General features: G+C 34.0%; 1 protein-coding gene across 1 annotated transcript; it reads right to left on the bottom strand.

Moving 5' to 3' along the window:
- Positions 1–5,589: 5,589 nt before the first annotated feature.
- On the bottom strand, positions 5,590–10,173 carry LOC145114941 (flavonoid 3'-monooxygenase-like). The gene is made up of 3 exons (XM_079051067.1): positions 9,730–10,173; positions 8,515–8,979; positions 5,590–6,324 (listed from the first exon to the last, which is right to left on the bottom strand). Exons 1-3 carry the CDS (start codon positions 10,171–10,173, stop codon positions 5,680–5,682), a joined length of 1,554 nt encoding a protein of 517 aa, XP_078907193.1. The 3' UTR covers positions 5,590–5,679.
- Positions 10,174–19,328: the final 9,155 nt, after the last annotated feature.

The raw sequence follows: 19,328 nt of genomic DNA, 5'->3' as shown, positions 1-19,328 counted from the left end.
TTCTGATTCTAGGTGTTACACTAACCCTAATGGGCCTTATTAGGCCATAACTAATCCAATTAACCTTAGTGAGCCATAAGCCCATTCTTTTATTCTATTTGGGTTGTGAATGCTTCCAAGAGCCCAATGGGCCGAAAAAGTTTATGTTTAGGATCCAAAGATCCTAACTAAAGTTAATGGGCCCAAACCACTCCACCCTTTCTTCTTGGCCCAAAATCTCGGCCCATGTAAAAAAAAGTGAAATGGGGGGGGGGTTGACTTTGGAGGTGCCACCTCCATTTTGTTCAACATGTATCCATGAAAGGACCTCCATACATCCATGCTAGTCACCTCATTACCTCTCTCCTCTCTTCTTCTTCTACTCTCGGCCGAGAGCCAAAACACACACACACACACACTTGAAAAATTCTCTCCAAACGTCTCTAAAATCATCCTCTTCCTTCCTCCAATATCTCAAAATTTTGCTAGGGTTCTAAGGATCTTCATCAAGTCATTCAAATCTTTGGTAAGTTATTGTCAAACACAAGTATCTTCTTTCATCTTAACATGAAAAACTCCTTCTTACATGGTTTTTATTCCATGATCACACCTTAGAAGCTTCATAAACTCAAGATCCACAACAAAGGTGTGCTAAGACCAAAAATTCTTTCCACTTCTTCTTCAAAAACCGAAACATCAAGCAAAGGTGAGTTCATAGCCCCTTGTTTTTGGTTTTCATATGATTTTTTGGGGAGAATGCAAGTAAAATGTGTAGATCTATGTGTTATATGCATGTTTTGTGTGAATTCTTAGTTTATTTGGTAGAAATGTGTTAGATCTTAGCAAATCTCGAAATTTTAAGTATTATTTAGCAAAGATCTATGAACTATGACATTATACACATCATATTTTCAAGTCAAAAGTGATTACATGTTTAAGATACAAAAGATTTCAACAAAAACGTTGTTAAAGGTCAAAATTGTCAAGAAAACAAAAGATAAGGGCAAAAAGTGACATTTATGTTTTTATAAGGGCCAAACAGGTCCTACATGTTAAACATACTTTAAAAAGGGCCAAAAATGCAAATTTAAGCTTAATGGGCCAAAACTTTTAGGCCTCACGGTTTTGGGCCCAATTTGCAAAAAGTAATGAAGTTTGGGGTTAAAAATGTTATTTGTTCAAATTTTGAGTCATAAATGTAAATAAACCAAATTTAGGGGTGAAAATAACATTTATTTTCAAAGTGGACCAAAAATGTAAATTTTTCCAAAAATTGGGCTGAAAGTGTAAATTTTTACAAACAAGGGGCTGAAAATGCACTTTTCCGCAAAACAGGGTTCTAAATGTGAAAATATAACTTTTTGGGCTAAAACCGTAAATTTTTAGACATTTGGGACAAAATTGCAACTTTTTATAAATTATGGACTAATGGGTCATTTTTACAAAACTTTGGGCCTTAATTAAAAATTGGAGGATTATTGGCCAAAAATTTTATTTTTACAAAAAGAAAGCTTCTTATCATCAATCTAGTAAACCTTGAGCTAAAATAAACAACTCAACAAAACGAATGAACGGAATACGTCGATAATTATTTATTGGGCCTAATATACACGTTACTTGGCCATTGGGCCCTAAGGACCCAATTAAGTGTATATTGAGCCCAACGTTTTCCATGACGTGTTTATTGGGTCTTGTGACCCACTTAGATGTTAATTTGGGCCTAAGTTATGGATTACATGTTTATTTGGGCTTTTGTGGCCCATTTACATGTGTATTGGGCCTAAATTACCCTCTTACATGTTATTGGGCCTTTGTGGTCTAATTACATGCTAATAGGGCTTGGAATGGAAATTTCACATGTTAGTAGGCCGTAACTATACCTTTGTGTAATCATTAAACGTCGTATACTTATATATGTACCTTTTGAATACAAAAACATACCACATATACGTAAACATTAAACATAGTACAAAAAGGGGTTGAGAATCTAGTGAGACATGTCGGTTGGCACCTCTGAGTGTACAATCGTAGCATGTAGTTATAATCAGAGTTTCCGGGTAGGAAAGCGGGAGTTGTGTATAGATCTATACTGGGTGACCCCCCACGCCTTAGTTGTTCGCTACAGCTAGACTAGGCCAGTCTAGGGCGACAAAATCCTTAGCAAGACCGGCATTTGGAAAAATACCAAGACGGGCGACCTAGTCATTATCGTGCATGGTTATAACGGCTCATATAGGGATTCAATACCAAAAGTTTAACCTTTTGAAGATAAACTCTTTAATTGTGTCAATGCAAAACGACTTATCTAACGATACAAAAATCTAGACGTTATAAAACAGAAAATATCGGATTTTCTGGGGAAATTATTCACATACACTTATCATTTATTCAAAATACAATGAAACTAAGCTACACTCATATAAGTTATAACTATGAAATTCACACATGCATTTATACTTGATTTTCACATCATTTTCAGACATTTGACAGAAAATATCGGATTTTCTGGGTTTTTATGAAATATACAATGACTTTTACTCAAACATACTTATGAACTCACCAACATTATATATGTTGACCATTTTCAAAATAACTTGTATTCTCATGTAATCGTTAAGCTGGAAGATTTGCAAGTGTGTATGGTTTCGTTTTATGTAACAACACTTATCGTACTTTTAAAACTTGGAACTTATGTATTTTAACAATGTACTTGATGTGAACAATGCTATTTGTATTATGTAATGTTGGTGATGATCGTGTTATGATTCATGTATATTCATTGTGATGATTATTCAACTGTTAGTCACACGAGCCCCCGGACGTTTCCGCCGTCTGGTTCGGGGGTGTGACAATTACCACTAACTTTATACAACAAAATGACAATTTTGTCCTTACTTTGCATTTAATGTTCATTAAATGCTTAGTTGGTTAAGTAATAATGATGAGGTATTTTGGTAAAAATGTTATTTATTTTTAGAAGTTGACTATTATTTTGGGACAAACCAAAAAGGAAAGATGGACTATAATTTTGGGACAGAAGGAGTATAAACTTTGTCTTTTGAGTAAAAGACAAAAGGTTTCCAACTAGTCCAAAAGGTTGTGCATGACTTATTAATTCATATCATATGAAATAATGTAATTTTACTTGCTAATGAAAATTATTATTTCAATGAAATAAATAATTTCCAATTTAATTATAAGAGTTTTATTGAATATTTATTAAAATCAATTTCTAATAAATAATCAATTGTATCAAGTTGTTGTTAGTGTGGCCCATTAGTATCATATGTTATTTAACAATATCATTTTAATATGACTCTTGAGCATACTAGATTTTTCACTTTAAACGTAATTTTTTATGGATAAAAATTAGTAAATAGGATAATAAGCAATGAACAAAGAACATGTAACTTCGAAAATGCCTATCATGAAGATCGGTCTTTCATTCAATAATGGAGTTCACTTACAAAATGTCTGTCATATAGACAAGTCTTTTACATATATCGCAAAAAAACAAATATAAAAATAAAAAACAGAAAATCTACATACTAATATGCTTCGTAACCACCATTGCTTCAAATTCACCCATCACCCAAGCTTAACAACGAAATGGAGCTCAACCACCAACAACAAGAGCATCTCCACCATCATGGCACCCATCGCAACACCAACAATTTTAAACTTCTGTCATGATCATCCAACTTATGTTGGAGACTGATGTGGTCGATCATGCACATGATATAGTCATGTCCGAGCTGCTCCTTCAATCGTTGCATTTTAGATTGGTTTTCTGCAATCTTCTGACCACATTCACAGAAGATTGAGTGGAGCACATTGTAGTTGTTGTCTTCACCAGAATTAAAGAGTTGGGTGAAGGTGGTGGAGCCGACATTGTTGCTTTTTAAGGGTTCTTGTCGATGAGTGTTTGGCCGAATATGGTAAACAAGTTTCAGGGTTGTTTTACATCAAACCCCACATGATGTGTCCCCATTTAGTATGCAGACCTGGAACTCATTCAACAGTGTAAGGGTTGGTGGGGTGTTGATAGAAATTAAAGGCAGTAATTATTCTATGTATATGTGTCATCGATTCAACTCGGTATCGACTCAACGGGTTCACTCACTGCTTACTTGGCAAGTGACGAGGCAGGATAACCTGCTAAAATGGGTAAAATGACTTTTCCAATCGGTAAAACATAAGTACATGCGCTTAAAATGCAAAAAATAGTCACGAAGGACCATTTAAACCAATATACGTATGTTTGTTGGGATATAGTGACAATAACTCATATAACATACTCCCTCCGTCCCAAAATTATAGTCCATCTTTCCTTTTTGGTTTGTCCCGAAATAATAGTCCACTTCTAAAAATAAATAACATTTTTACCAAAATACCCCCTCATTATTACTTAACCAACTAAGCATTTAATGGAACATTAAATGCAAAGTAAGGACAAAACTGTCATTTTATTAAATAAAGTTAATGGTAATTAATGTTTTTCTTAATATGTGTGTTTTTTGTCTGTGGACAATAATATTGGGATGGAGGGAGTATATGTTTAGCACATCAACATGTATATGACAATGCTACATAACAAAATGTAAATTAATTTCCACATGTTTGGTTCCTTGGTGTTGAGCTGAGTTTGGTGCTAAATACATGACACTAACATTATCACAAAAGACGACGATATCTTGCGAAAGAAAAAAAAGATTCCTTAGCCATGCAATTTCAACAACTAAATTGGTTACCCCTCAATACTCGACTTCAACATTATAGAGATAAACTACATGTTTCCATTTGGAGGACTAGGGGACGGGATTATCGCCAAGATGAACACAAAACCCATAAGTTGACTGATGCGTTGAATGACAACCAACCCAATCAGAGTCAGAGTATGAAACCAAGAAATTAAAATCTGCAAAGATGACTACCTTGCAATAAGGTACCCTTAACGTACTGTAGGATGCGCTTGAGGGCTAAGAAATGGGATACAAGCGGGTCATGCATAAAGATACAAACCTGTTGAACCGCATATGCAATATTATGACACGTAAACATCATATATTAAAGGTTTATAATTACTTGTGTTATTTGGTATCATGTTTTACCTTATATTTAATATTATTTAGTTTGATACCAGTAAATTCCTCTTATCTAGTTTAATTGGCATTTCCACAGTCTTATCTCATATGGGTTCTTTGGCAGTCCAGAAATATCGCCATTTCTAAAGTTGAGAAGCTGAATACAAGTTTTTATTTGATTATATAGTTTTGTATTCATTTGATTGAATTTCCAATAAATATAGAAAACATAGTTTGGATTGACTAATATGGTAGTCATATCTCCCATCTTGTGATATCGAATTGTAATACTTCTCACTTTATACTTTAGCTTATTGCCAACGTGTTTTCATTAAAACCTACCATTTTAAATACTATAAAAATCAAAAGGTATTTCATAACACATAATTATACGATAAAAATTATAAAATTACATTTCCATATTCAAATGTAAAAGCATTACAAAGCAAACTACGATAAAAATTAAAAATTTCTAATTTTTTTTGTCAAGTCACATATATCTAATCTCAACATTACTTTTTGGTTGTCTAATATCACATTTATAATAATGCATATATTATAGAGAATATCAAATAGATAATCTTTTATTATCATTAGAACGTAGCTAAGCTTAACTTTAGCCGCTAATGTACACATTAGGGGCTAACCTCGGCCTTGGATGCACCATTAAGGGTGCAGCCCTTCGAAGGGCCAACCCATAGGCTTCTTCCATGTCCAGATTTTTTGGATCTAACCCATTAGTCAATTCCCAATCAAAGGCCTGAACAAGTGTTGCAGTGAGCAACTGGACTGTTCTCACCCCTAGGCTCATGCCCGCACAAATCCTTCGTCCAGCTCCAAATGGTATGAGGTCAAAATCATTTCCCTTTACATCAGCATTGGACTTTTCACCTCCAGGCAAGAACCGACCAAGCTTAAATTTAAGTGGGTCAGTCCATATTTTTGGGTCTCTTGCAATGGCCCACACATGAACAAGGAGGGTGGATCCCTTTGGAATGTTATACCCGTTGACCTTACAATTCTCTATTGCAATCCTTGGCAATGAGAGTGGTGTCGCCGGGTGGAGCCTAAAGGTTTCCTTCACAATCGCTTGAAGGAATGTTAGTTGACTTATGTCTAATTCATTTACAAGCCGATCTCGACCAACTATAATGTCCATTTCTTCTTGGGCTTGTTTCAATATTTGTGGATGGCGAATGAGTTCAGCTATTGCCCACTCCACGGTGTTAAATGATGTGTCTGTTCCAGCAACGAACAAGTTCTGAAAAATTAATAACGATTAATCAGATGTTTTAATTATATTAGATTGTCTAGGCGATATTGATACAATGATATATCATATTTAGATTGAATAGGTAAAAAATAGCAACGTAATAGTTGTCGATAACCTATAAATAAATTTATTCATGTCACCTCTAAATTAGTCAAATCATTCAATACATTTAATACAACTTTAAATATTGGTTAAAAAACACATATTTTCTTAAGAGTAAATTACACGAATTGTCCCTATGGTTTAGGGTAATTTGCACGTTTGGTCCCTAACTTGTTTTTTTAACTCGGAAGATCACCACTGTTTGTTTTTGTTACGCGCTTGGTCCTTATCTTACCTAAAAAGATTATTTTGTCATTGATTTTTTTAATTTATTTAAATAAACACACCTTAACTCCACCCCCACCTTACCTTACAGACCCCACCATTTTTTTTCTATTTAAATAATAATCTTTTTAGGTAAGACAGTGACCAAGTGTGTAACAAAAACAAATAGTATGGAGCAAGCATGTAATAAAAACAAACAGTAAAGACCTTCCGAGTTGAAAAAATAAGTTAGAGACCGAGTGCACAAATTACCCCAAACCATAGGGATCATTCATGTAATTTACTCTTTTCTTAACCACTAAGAAGTTGTAATGATTCAAACACCAAATGATTTCGTTTTATCAAACACCAGTTTTATCTAAAAGGATTAAGCTATTACATCATTAATATAATAATATAATTTGTGTAATATAGTATATAATATATTATATTAATATATTAGTTGTTTATCAAAATTTCAAATTTTGATTTTTTTTTCTTTTGTTTTTACATCTTAATTTGTTGTTAAAAGAAGACACACAATCACAGTACAAAAGCTATACCAGTACGAGTACTTTTGCTATTTTTGGCACAAGTACAAGACACATCTTTATTTTGGGACCTCGAATAAATCATGTAAAACAATTCATCATTATGAATTAGATAACTTTCCTTCTATCACGAATTGATATTACCTATTCAGAATTTTAATTTGGTTTTAGAGTGTTAGAATAAATAGTGAATTTAATTATTATAACTTTTCTTTTAGAAAAATAACATCAAAAAACACATTTTATATTTTTAAATCGTATATCACCCAAAAGTTGAAGCCGTTCTCACTTCGACAGCTACTTTCAAACTGTTTAATTTCCAAGTGATCATCGATATATAATCTTAGAGAAATTAAATATTTTCCTACCATTTTTTTCTATTTATCTTCCTACCCATTTGAAATGACGACATGTGTCACATTTTGATAAAATTAATTATATTTTAAGACATTTGTTATTATTTAAAGTGGGTAGGAATATAATTATGATGATATTTAATTTCTCATAATCTTAATTAACAAGAACACATTTCACGTAAGAGAAATTAAATATTTTTATACTTTTGTTCCTATAAATCCTCCTACACAATTAAATGATGACATGTATCATATTTGTATATTAAAATATCATTAAATGAACATTAAATGTTACACATGTCATCATTTAATTTGATAGGAGGATTTGTAGAAACAAATAGTAAAAGAATATTTAATTTCTCGTCACATAAACCTAACAACATTTTATATTGCTTCTAATCATTGGATCAGATGAAACTCGAACTTAGATGTCGAATACATGTTTTCCCCAATCGCATAAAAAGTATTGTTGGTTCATGCTAGACGGTTAATATCGACCAATATATAATCTTTATAACATAGATGTTTCGTATTTATTAAGAACATCCGAAGGTGATATCTCGAAAGTGTCTTATAATCTTATAAGTATATAAAAGCTACCAAACTTATGTTTATAATACATATATCTTGACACACAAAATAATAATAATAATAATAATAATAATAATAATAATAATAATAATAAAATAAAAAATTTAGTAGTGCATACGGCATGCCTTGAGCCTACATTAAAATTTCAGATTTCCGCCGCTATTGTTGATCAGTCATTCAATCCTTACAATTTACTAAACATAGTGGATTTAGGATTTAAACTAGGCACGTTAGTGTACGTACTATAATATTATAAAGAGACAGATTTTATTTACACTAAATCTTTTATAATTAAAAATTATAAAGATTTATGTTTTTATTATATATTATTACTTGGCCAAATTAAATATGAACAAATGATGAGGAAAACATACCAAAAGTAAAGCCTTGATTTCAACGTCTAAAAGCATCGCTTCATTTCCATCGACCTCATCTCTGAGCGAAAGCAACATGCTCAAGAAGTCGACATCATGACCTGATGCGCCGCCGTTGGCGGCAGTTGTTTTATGTTCTTGAAGGATCACGTTAAGGAAGGCATCGAGTCGAGCATGAAGATTTTTCATCTTTTTGGTGACGCCTTGGAGGTCCAACCAGTCAAGTGCCGGGATGAAGTCACCGATGTTGAATTCTCCGGCTAAGACCTGCACTTCTGTCGCCATTTCCTTGAATTCATCTGCCTTAGGATCGCCGCCGGCGCCACCTCCATTGGTGAATACTCTCCTACCTAACATGACTCGTGATAATGCGTTTGAGATGCAGAGGTTAAGTAGCTTATCTAATTGCACTGTTGAATATTCTCCGGCGTTCGCCAAAGTGCGTGTGAGTATAGCTACCTCCTCCTGTTCATAACAGATTCTCCATCGGAAATTAGGTTTTGGAAATAAAAAAAAGAGGATATCGTATAAGTGAAACTGCAAAATCTACAATATGAGAGCATCCTAATATTTGTTAGTTGCCATGGTAACGATATGGTGTTCCTTAAAGAAAAAAAACATTCATTTTTGAAATTCTCTTTCTCATTCACATATACAGGGTGTGATTCATGAAATTTTGTTGTTCAAAAAAAAAAAAAAAAGACACTTAGCAATGAAATCTCTTTCTCAAATGGTTGTAATTTCTGTGTAACTTTTGGATACCTTTCTCTAGCACACACTATTGTGGTAGGTTTTTAATTAATGGATATTGTTGCTCTTAATAAAAAACGTAGCCTACAATGAATGTGATTATAGTAGCCATGGCCTAGTTATTTGTTTGTCAAAGATACATGATAGAAATATGTTGGTATAGGTATTTTATGTTTAGGCAAAATTGTACTGATGTATCCACTAATCCACAGTGCACATGCAAAGATGAAAATGATAAGGGCAAATTAACGAGACATTCATCATAGTGGGTATGGTGAAAGTAGGATATAAACAACAAGTTTTGGTTAGAGTTTTCTTTTCATTTATAATAAATATACCGATTTTCTAAAAAAGTTTTCTAACAGTCAATATTTTAATCAGGATAGGAAACACAAACCGGTTAAACCGATATAATGTTGAAAATATGTAAATTTATGGTTTTACAAAAAAAGGAAAGTGCAAAACCTGCCGAATGTGACGGAAATCATTAAGCGCCTTGGTAGATAACAGGTGCACCAAGCAAAGCTTCCGTAGCCTTCGCCAACGTGGACCGTAAGGAGCGAACACCATATCCTGATAATTATACGCGATATGCTTAGCTCCGTAGTTTGGTGGTCTACTGGCGAAATTCACGTCATGAGTCTTTAAACACTGTGCGGCAACGGAAGCTGACGCTGCCACCACCACATCAACGAAGCCAAGTCGAAGGTGAATCAACGGTCCATACTGTGTCACTAAAGCCGCTAGCGAGTGGTGTGGAGTTTTACCAAGGTGTGGTAGGTTTCCTACTATAGGCCAGGGGGTTGGGCCGGGCGGGAGGCGGTTAAGACGGCGGGTGCACATGTTAAGCAATGCATGGACTACTACGATAGTAATGCATGCGTAGATGAAGAGAATTAAAAGGTCCATCTTATATGGTGCGATGGGTTTAAGTTCAAAAGGATATGATGTATATATATAATAGGCTAAAGTCTAAACGCAAAGTGGGTATTGAGGAATGACGTTTGAATGGTTGGTGGGATGGAGGATTTTGTATATTGGACGCGACTAACTCTTATTTGATCGTTTGAACTTTGCCAACACCCACGTTAAGGGTAGATCAACACCCACATTAGTGTAGATGAGATGTCGCACGTGTTGTAAAATTAGTTATATTAGAGATGTAGGTGATTACTTGTGTAGAATAATGTAAATTATTTTTTGTAAGAATTTGCATGAAAAATGTTAGTGATTTTAATAACTATAACTTATTTGTGACTTTGTATGAATAATGTTGGTTACTTTAATAACTATAACTTAAATCATAGAAGTTTAAACTTGAGATTTTTGGATCTCAAATTTGGATAAAATAAACTAAACGATAAAGAGATTGCATATCTACTTGCATTTGCATTGAGATTTTCGATTATGATGATTATGATAAATCTTCCGATCAAACTCAAAACTCTTTCTTTAATCTCATACTCGAATCAATGTTGAAGATCAAAAATTGTATTTGTCTTAGTTTCGAAACTTGTAATTCGAGTCTTGCTGCTTCGAGTTTTTTGTACTATAAATATGATTTCATTTATTCTTTTATATTATGGATTCGAAGTAACTGAACTTCGTTTTATGAATGCTCCTTCAAAACTCACACATGTTGTAGCATACATGCACATATCACGCCATATTTTTTTTATTTTTTTGAGATTTGGTGATTTACTATGCTCCACGTGTCATTCCAAAATTGGTTGATTGTCTCACATATCACCTTTTGTAACTGTATATATACGTGGACAAGACCTTAGGTTAGGATTATGTGTGCACCCAAAATCATTTCTTTGCATTATAAACCTTCGTATTTTCCCTGGCTCCTGTTCTTCATGAACATTTGAGCTTGATTGAATAAACCATGCATTGAAAAGTTAGCTTGTTTGTGTTTATTTTATTCCGCATCATTTTATTTTCCTTGAACGTTTTGTGTTCTAACAATAGACCAAACTCGTCAACAAGTTAAAAGAAGCTATATTTACTTACAAAAAACATGCATCGTGGTTTACTATGCCCCATGGGATTTCATCATAATTGAATCTTTTTGGCCCGATTAATCCGTAAGGTCCATATAATGTGCTTCATCCATATGGGTCAAAAGAATATACATGTTTTGTAGTCTCTAAATAACTGATATCATTTAATAAAATTGCTCTAAAAAAACTCAATCTAAAGAGAGACACATTTATCACAATATCAACCGTTTTTTATTCATAAAGAACAAGTTGGTTTTTCAAGTACTTTCAAGGAAATCTCTCTACGGTTCACTCATTCACTCAATTCAACGATTCACTCATTCACTCTATCTGAACTACTCACACTAGTCTACAATATGAATAACTGAAGAACAATGAATGTATAGAAAAGCAAAGAGATAAAACCCTAATCTATACAGAGAGAAGACGAGAACAACACAAAGTGTGACCGATAGAAATGACTGAGATAGCCCAAAAATACACATAGAAAATAGGGATGAGATTTAAAACCAAAAAACCAGACCGACACCGGAACTATTAGAATCGGAATATATAGAAGCGGTTCTGGTTCCGGGTTTAAAGAATGATTTTATCCGGGTTTTGGGTAATTCGGGTTTGGTTTCATCGGGTCCGGATAAACTGGGTTTAAGAATCGGAACCAGTGTTATGAATCGGAGCCACTTTTAAGGGTCGGAACCGATTTCTATGAAAAGTCTAAAATATACATATCTCATTCGTTTCAATTCGGATTGACATGAAGATTTTTCCAACATGTAGTTTAGAGTTTTTAGATGATTTTAGACTATAAATTTGTCATTATTACTTTTATATTCAATGACTTACAGTCCCCAAAAATCGAGATATCAAAGTTGAAAGTTTTTAGTTTTACATTTTTTTTTTTTGCATTATGTGAAAATTTTAAAACATGTGTATCTAATTCGTTTGAAGTCGAATTGACATGAGATTTTTATCAACTTGTAGTTTAGAGTTTGTACATGAGTTTAGACTATAATTTTGTTATTTTTGGTTTAATATCCAATGATTTACAGTCACCCAAAGTCGGGATATCAAAGCTGAAAATTTTCATGTAACATCCCAAGTCAGAATCAAGAGTTCAGGGGGTAAAGTGTAAAGTTGGAAAAGAAGGACTCGGCGAGTAGGAGCTTCAACTCGCCGAGTCGGAGCGTATGCGGTGCACCAGTTAAGTGACCGGACTCGCCGAGTCGGCGTCTGGACTCGACGAGTCCGTGCTGGAATGTGAAACCCTAAGATTCGGGGTTGTGCACCGTATTTAAAGGACCTTATGTCCTCCCCTCAACCCCTTATTGCCTCTAAGAGTCTGTAAACCCTAAATGGTGTGTGTGAGCCTCCATTGTTAGAGTTTTGAGCTTGGAAGAAGAGTTTAAGAGGAGGAAGCTAGAAGATCAAGAGGCTAGCATTGGGAAATCATTGTAGATCCGGGATCTACTCCTTCTTGGGCACGTTTCTGAGGTAACAAGTCGTCACCTTGAGTTTTCCTCTTCTAGATCCATTGTTGGTTGTTAATTTGGGGTTTTTAGCTTGTTTGGAATCCATTTCGGGTTTAGAGGCCAGATCTGAGGTTGCAACTTCAGATCTAGGTTAGTAGTGAGCCATGGAAGCATAAAGCATCAGCCTTGGGGCTTGATGGAGAGTATCTTTGTCCCAAAACCCTCTTATAGCTTGGTTGGAGCTTGTTGAGCCTTGCATGCACGTAAAGTTGGAAACTTTAATTGTGAATCTGGCCCTAGGAGTCCAGATCTATGTATTGGAAGCAAGGAAATGGCCTGAAATCGTCTGAATAAAGATGTCACGTTTGGACTCGGCGAGTCACATGGGTGTACTCGACGAGTTGTATGAATTTGTGCATGAACTCGGTGAGTTGAAGAACAACTCGGCGAGTCTGTTGAAGATTGCCTTGGACTCGGCGAGTCTGGTCGTGGAACCCTAACTTTTCTGGTTAAGTCGTGAATCGGTGAGTCGAGGGATGACTCGGTGAGTTGGACAGAAGGGGACTCAGTGATCGTTGAACTCGACGAGTCCTGGGGCGACTCGGCGAGTCGAGTCATGTTATGGGAGTTTCTGGGTATAGGGACTCGACGAGTCGACGGGCCGACTCGGCGAGTAGAGTCAGTCAGGGAGGTTGACTTTGACTGAGGACTTTGACTTTGACCAAGAGTTGACCAGTTTGTTTACCAAGGGTATTTTGGTAATATTGGTGCTTTTGAATCTGGTTCTTGATAGTGTACGGTGGTGGAGTTCGTGTCGGTGATCGGAGCAGCTGATCTTATCATTTCAGTCGGCAATTGCGAGGTGAGTTATCCTCACTATATCGACAGGGTCTACGGCACCAAGGCCAGCCCTTTATCGGATGGAAATCCAGGTAGTTGTTGTTATGTTATTGCTTTGCTATGTTTGCATCCTGGTAGTTAGGATGGTATGTGTTAGAGACCTGGTCAAGGTCGGTACCCGGGATATAGGATAATGTTATGCTAGTGACCGGTTAGGTCGGAATCCTGGTTAGGATATTGATATGCTATGTGATCTGTTAGACTGTTTGTCTGGTTGAGGATTGTATATGATTATATGTTTATGTGCACATGGTTGTTGGACTGGGGTTGGGTTGAGGCGGGTCCTGCTTTGTGTTGTAGGCCAACATACCCAGGGCGGACCGGATGTTCCGAAGGCCCAGCGAGCGGTCCGGATAGGCTGAAGGCCCCAAGAGGGCGGACCAGAAGTGCCGAGGCTCGGAGAGTGGACCAGGCCGACTGAAGGCCCGGTGCGGGCGGACCAGTCATACTGTAGACTCAGAGAGTGGACCAGGTGGATTGAAGGCTCGGTGCGAGCGGACAAATCACACTGTAGACTCGATGTACATGGCTAGACTCGGAGGGTGGACCAGGTGGACTGAAGGCCCGATGCGGGCGGACCAGTCACACAGTAGACCTGATGTGCGTGGTTGTTCTATTAGTGATATGTTATGAGTATGTTTATGTGTGGTTGGTATTTTGGGGGTAACTTACTAAGCTTTCGGGCTTACAGTTTCAGTGTATTGTTTCAGGTACTTCAGGAGACCGTGGCAAGGCGAAGACGTGATCGTACCGCTCCTCTTGTTTTATGATTTATGTGATATGGTCCTGGGGATACTATGATGTTTAAACTATTTTGAAAACAAGATGTATGAACTTAATGGTTTTTGAATGAATTAAAATGTTTGAATTTGGCTCAATTTTTGTGGGCGACATTTCAACTTTTCAGTTATTTGTTTTTGTACTTTATATTCTGTGAAAATGTTAACACATGCATATCTCATTCGTTTAAAGTTGGATTGACATACGGTTTTTTCCGGAGTGTATTTTAGAGTTTTTACATGATTTTAGACTATAATTTTGTCAAGAATTTATATTCAATGACTTACAGTCCCCCAAAGTCGAGATATCAAAACTGTAAGTTTTTAAATTTTTAGTTTATTTATTTATTTTATTTTTTTTTGTATTATGTGAAAATTTTAAAACATGCATATCTAATGCATTTGAACTCGGATTGACATACAGTTTTTCCCAACTTGTAGTTTAGAGTTTGTACATGAGTTTAGACTATAATTTGTCATTTTTGGTTTAATATTAAATGAATTACAATCCCTCAAAGTCAGGATATCAAAGCTGAAATTTTTTAACTTTTCAGCTATTTGTTTTTGTACTTTGTATTTTGTGAAAATGTTAAAACATGCGTATCTCATTCGTTCAAAGTCGGATTGACATAAAGTTTTTTTAAGTGTGTAGTTTAGAGTTTTTTACATGATTTTAGACTATAAGTTTATCAACTTTGGGTTCATATAATTCAATGCCTTACAGTCCCCCGAAGTCGGGATATCAATATGAAAAATTTCAACGCTCAACCCACTAAGTAGCAAGTAATTACCAAAACATTTTAGTTTTTTTGGGTTTTCTGGTTCTAAATCCACTTTACTCGGTTCCACCCTACCCACTTTGATGTTTCTGGGTTTTCCGGTTCTAGACCCCCTTTACCCGGTAACGTATCCAGAACCGGTTCCTACATACCGGTCCGGTTTCCGGTCCTAAAAAATCCTGTTAATCGGTAATGGGTTTTCCAGGTCCAGGTCCATCCGGGGCCGGGTTTGGACCCACTTTCATCCCTAATAGAAAATGTATATATATATACATCGGATCACAATCGGGTCAAATATGGAGTAGATCTTAGATAAAACCCACCCATGGTTAAGATCCGCGTGTTTTCTACTTTAGCCAAACTTCTAATGTGAGCCGTAATCCACCTTTATATTCCTTTAGTCAACTTACGTCCTTCCTGCACAAAACTATATAAAACAAGAATCTAATAATAACAAAACAAACCCCATAAAAATTAAACTTACAAATTACATACATAAAAAAAGGATACAACAATGATAAGTTTGATAAAGGTATATGAAACTAAATCTCATATGTAATGAAACATCAAATTTAAATGAATTACCATTTAACACCCTAATAAGCTGATTATGATGTCAACATGAGGGGAATAACTTGTAACGTTCTTAAAGAAAAGAAAAAGATAATATGATATCCACTTCTAAATAGTCGTTGTTAAGAGGGATGTTGATTGATGAACCCCATCAAAATGTTCATGTGTTGATATATCCTATTCGGTTAACTAACTTATATTATTAAATTATGGATAATGACTTGAAAGGGTAACGAACTTTCGATTTTGTTCACATTTAGTCATTGAAGTTTTTTTCGTTATCTATTTGCCATTGAACTATTGAAACTGTTTACATTTTACCCTTATGACCGGCTATTACCGGTCATAAGGGTAAAATGTGAACAGTTTCAATAGTTTAGTGGCAAATAGATAACGAAAAAAAGTTTAGTGACTAAATGTGAACAAAATCGAAAGTTCGTTTCCCTCTAAAAAGTTCAATGACTAAATGTGAACAAGCTTCCTCTTGTATTATGTTTTAGCAGATTATTTATTTTTGTTAAATTGGAGCAACATTTGTTGATGAAGAAATCTATGAAATAAAAAAAACAAAACCCCGAAAAACATATTAAAAAAACGAAAAACCGAAACCGAAATAAAAAACCAATGGTTTGGTATTTTCCAAAATAAAAAATCACAATTTTCCAATCTGATTTTGGTTTTACAAAAATTTAACTTTCGCATTTCCATATCTAAATCTCTCCCCCTTTTTATAATCGAAAAATGATTATAAAACCAAAAAGGGAATGAGAAAGCGCTCAATTCGGAATTTTTCTATCCAAAACTCCCCCTTTGTGACATGAGAGATAGAGAGAGACATGTAAACACTTCTATATAAGGTGGGTTCATACCACATGTAGATGTGTGCTTGAGAGATGTAACATTGAGAGTGTTAGGTGCTGTTTGATTTTCTGAAGCAAAAATTCATGAAGTCTGCGGACCACCTCTGCAATCCTCTGCAGTAGAAGATGTGGACCAAACGGCTGCAGACTGTAATAAGAAGCTTGTTTGTTTTTTTAACATCTGCATACTGCTGCAGATATTAAAAAATTAAAACAAACTAATTTTATAAACCGAAAATAGTTTTTTCATACATAAAATTTAATAATGTATAACATTTCGGTAAGAATTAATGATATTTCAGTAAACAATAATAATATTTCAACAAAAAATAAAGATATTTTAGTAAAAAATAATGATATTTTATCGAGAAATTATCATTATTGAATATAAAAAAACGAAAAAAAAATTCAACAAGAATAAACAAAAAAAAACGAAAAAAAAAGGTGAAATAAAATTTTAACAACATATAATCAAAATTTCAGCAAGAAAAAAAGAAGAAGAAGAGGTTGGAAGAGGCAGTACAAGTGCTGCGCCAAATAGAGCACGCGCAGAGGTTTTTGACTCCGAAGACTTCTAAAAAACAAACAACTGCGAGATAAAAAGTGTTGCGCGCGCAACAATAAAAGGTTTGAAGAGGTTTTTTCCAAAAAACAAACAGCACCTTAGTGTGTGTTAATTATGTAGATTTAGATTTAGATCATTTTTTGTAAACACCTTTCATAATTGAATGCATCTCTTAAACACCCAAATCACCGTGTTCTTTGTGTGTTCTTTAATTCCGAATGCCAAACCAATGGTCATAATTCACATCAGTGAGAATGGTTCATTTTTTTGTAAAACCAAAATCAGATTGAAAATTTTGATTTTTTATTTTGGAAAATGTCAAATCATTGGTTTTTTATTTCGGTTTCGATTTTTCGTTTTTTTTAAATATATTTTCAGGGTTTTGTTTTTTTATTTCATAGATTTCTTCATCAATAAATGTTGCTAGAATTTAACAAAAATAAATAATTGCTAAAACATAATACAATAGGAAGCTTGTTCACATTTAATCATTGAACTTTTTTTAGAGGGAAACAAACTTTCGATTTTATTCATATTTAGTCATTAAACTTTTTTTCATTATCTATTTGCCACTGAACTATTGAAACTGTTTACATTTTACCCTTATGATCGATAACAACCGGTCATAAGGGTAAAATGTGAACAGTTTCAATAGTTCAGTGACAAATATATAACGAAAAAAAGTTTAGTGACTAAATGTGAACAAAATCGAAAGTTTCTTACCCTTTCAAGTCATTATCCCATTAAATTATAATAAGTTCAGAGAACTGTTATCTATCAACATGTACATTGAAGTTTGATAAACTGTCTAATGGGTATAAAGTTTGCTCTTTAATTATCATATCCAATAACATATCTTATTATGGTATTAATGTGTTGATTTGTAACCGATTCATACAATATAAATCCATGCTCACCTATTTAAACCGGATAAATTTTTTTCATGGAAAGATGATGACACTAACTTTTTTCTTTTATCGAACTAACCATATTTAGGGATTGGCATTTGTTGTAATAAAAAAATTAATGCAATTTCAAGAATATTCACACATAAATATAAGAACTATCGAAATACATCAAAAAAATTAGGGGTCTTCATTTGAATGGATCAGTTCAATCTAATCAAGTGAATCTATTTTTATTTTGATTTTCAAAAGTAGATCAAAATAGTCTGAAATAAATTAAAATATGTTCTTCAATAGTTCAATTGGATTGGTTTTCATTATAGATGTGTGCACCGTGTGGTTTGTGGTAAAAAAACATAAAAAAAAAAATAAAAGCCCATTTTTTTATCACATTTGATGTCCATTAATTATAGATGATTTACAAAAATGGTTCCGTTTGGCATTTGCAGCCCATGTTTTTATTCAGTATGCTAAGCAAATCACAAAGGCAAACTATGGACACATTTTTTATTCCATTTGCAGCCTACGTACTTATACAAACTTTTAAACACAAAGTCACACACCAATAAACAATAACCTATTAATTCATTCCTTTGATAAATTCCCACCAACTAAGTATAAATTCACACGTCGACAGCTTTTAAAAAAAAACGATAAAAATAAAAGCAAAAAGTTCAAACAAAAACTAAAAGAAAAACCATAACATAAAAGAAATATACACTAAAACATAATATTTTATTTAGGTGCTAGCAAGTCAATCCACATCTTGTTGAACATCCTTGAAAGATTTTCTACGTTTAAAAAGTTTATCTACATAAAAGAAAAACACGATAATATTAGTATGTATTTGGAATACAAAGAACTCAAAACATATGGAGAAACCCTTATTGATTTCTATGGCTTCCAACTTCTCATTTAATTCATGTATTTGATTACTTGTCATGGTACGAACTAATTAAATAATTAATTACTTATTGAAGCAAATTCCACACTCATTTTTTCTATTTTCACTGTTCGGAGTTTGAAATGGTAAAAATAAATAAATAAAAATATTCTTAATTTCATACCACATAGTAATTCAGAGACAAAACTGTAAATTTGGTATTTGTGGTTTGCAAAAATCTTTGGATGGCTTGCATAGAAGATCCAAAATCAAAGTTTTTATGGGTTTTTGGTCCAAAAAAAATTAAAATTACGTATTTACCCTTTTAATTTCAGTTTTGTATTT

This window comes from Lactuca virosa, chromosome 5 (genome assembly GCF_052849685.1).
Source record: "Lactuca virosa cultivar CGN04683 chromosome 5, Lactuca_virosa_CGN04683_v6, whole genome shotgun sequence".
NCBI classification, from domain to species: Eukaryota; Viridiplantae; Streptophyta; class Magnoliopsida; order Asterales; family Asteraceae; genus Lactuca; species Lactuca virosa.
This window is presented reverse-complemented; position numbering and strand designations above follow the sequence as displayed.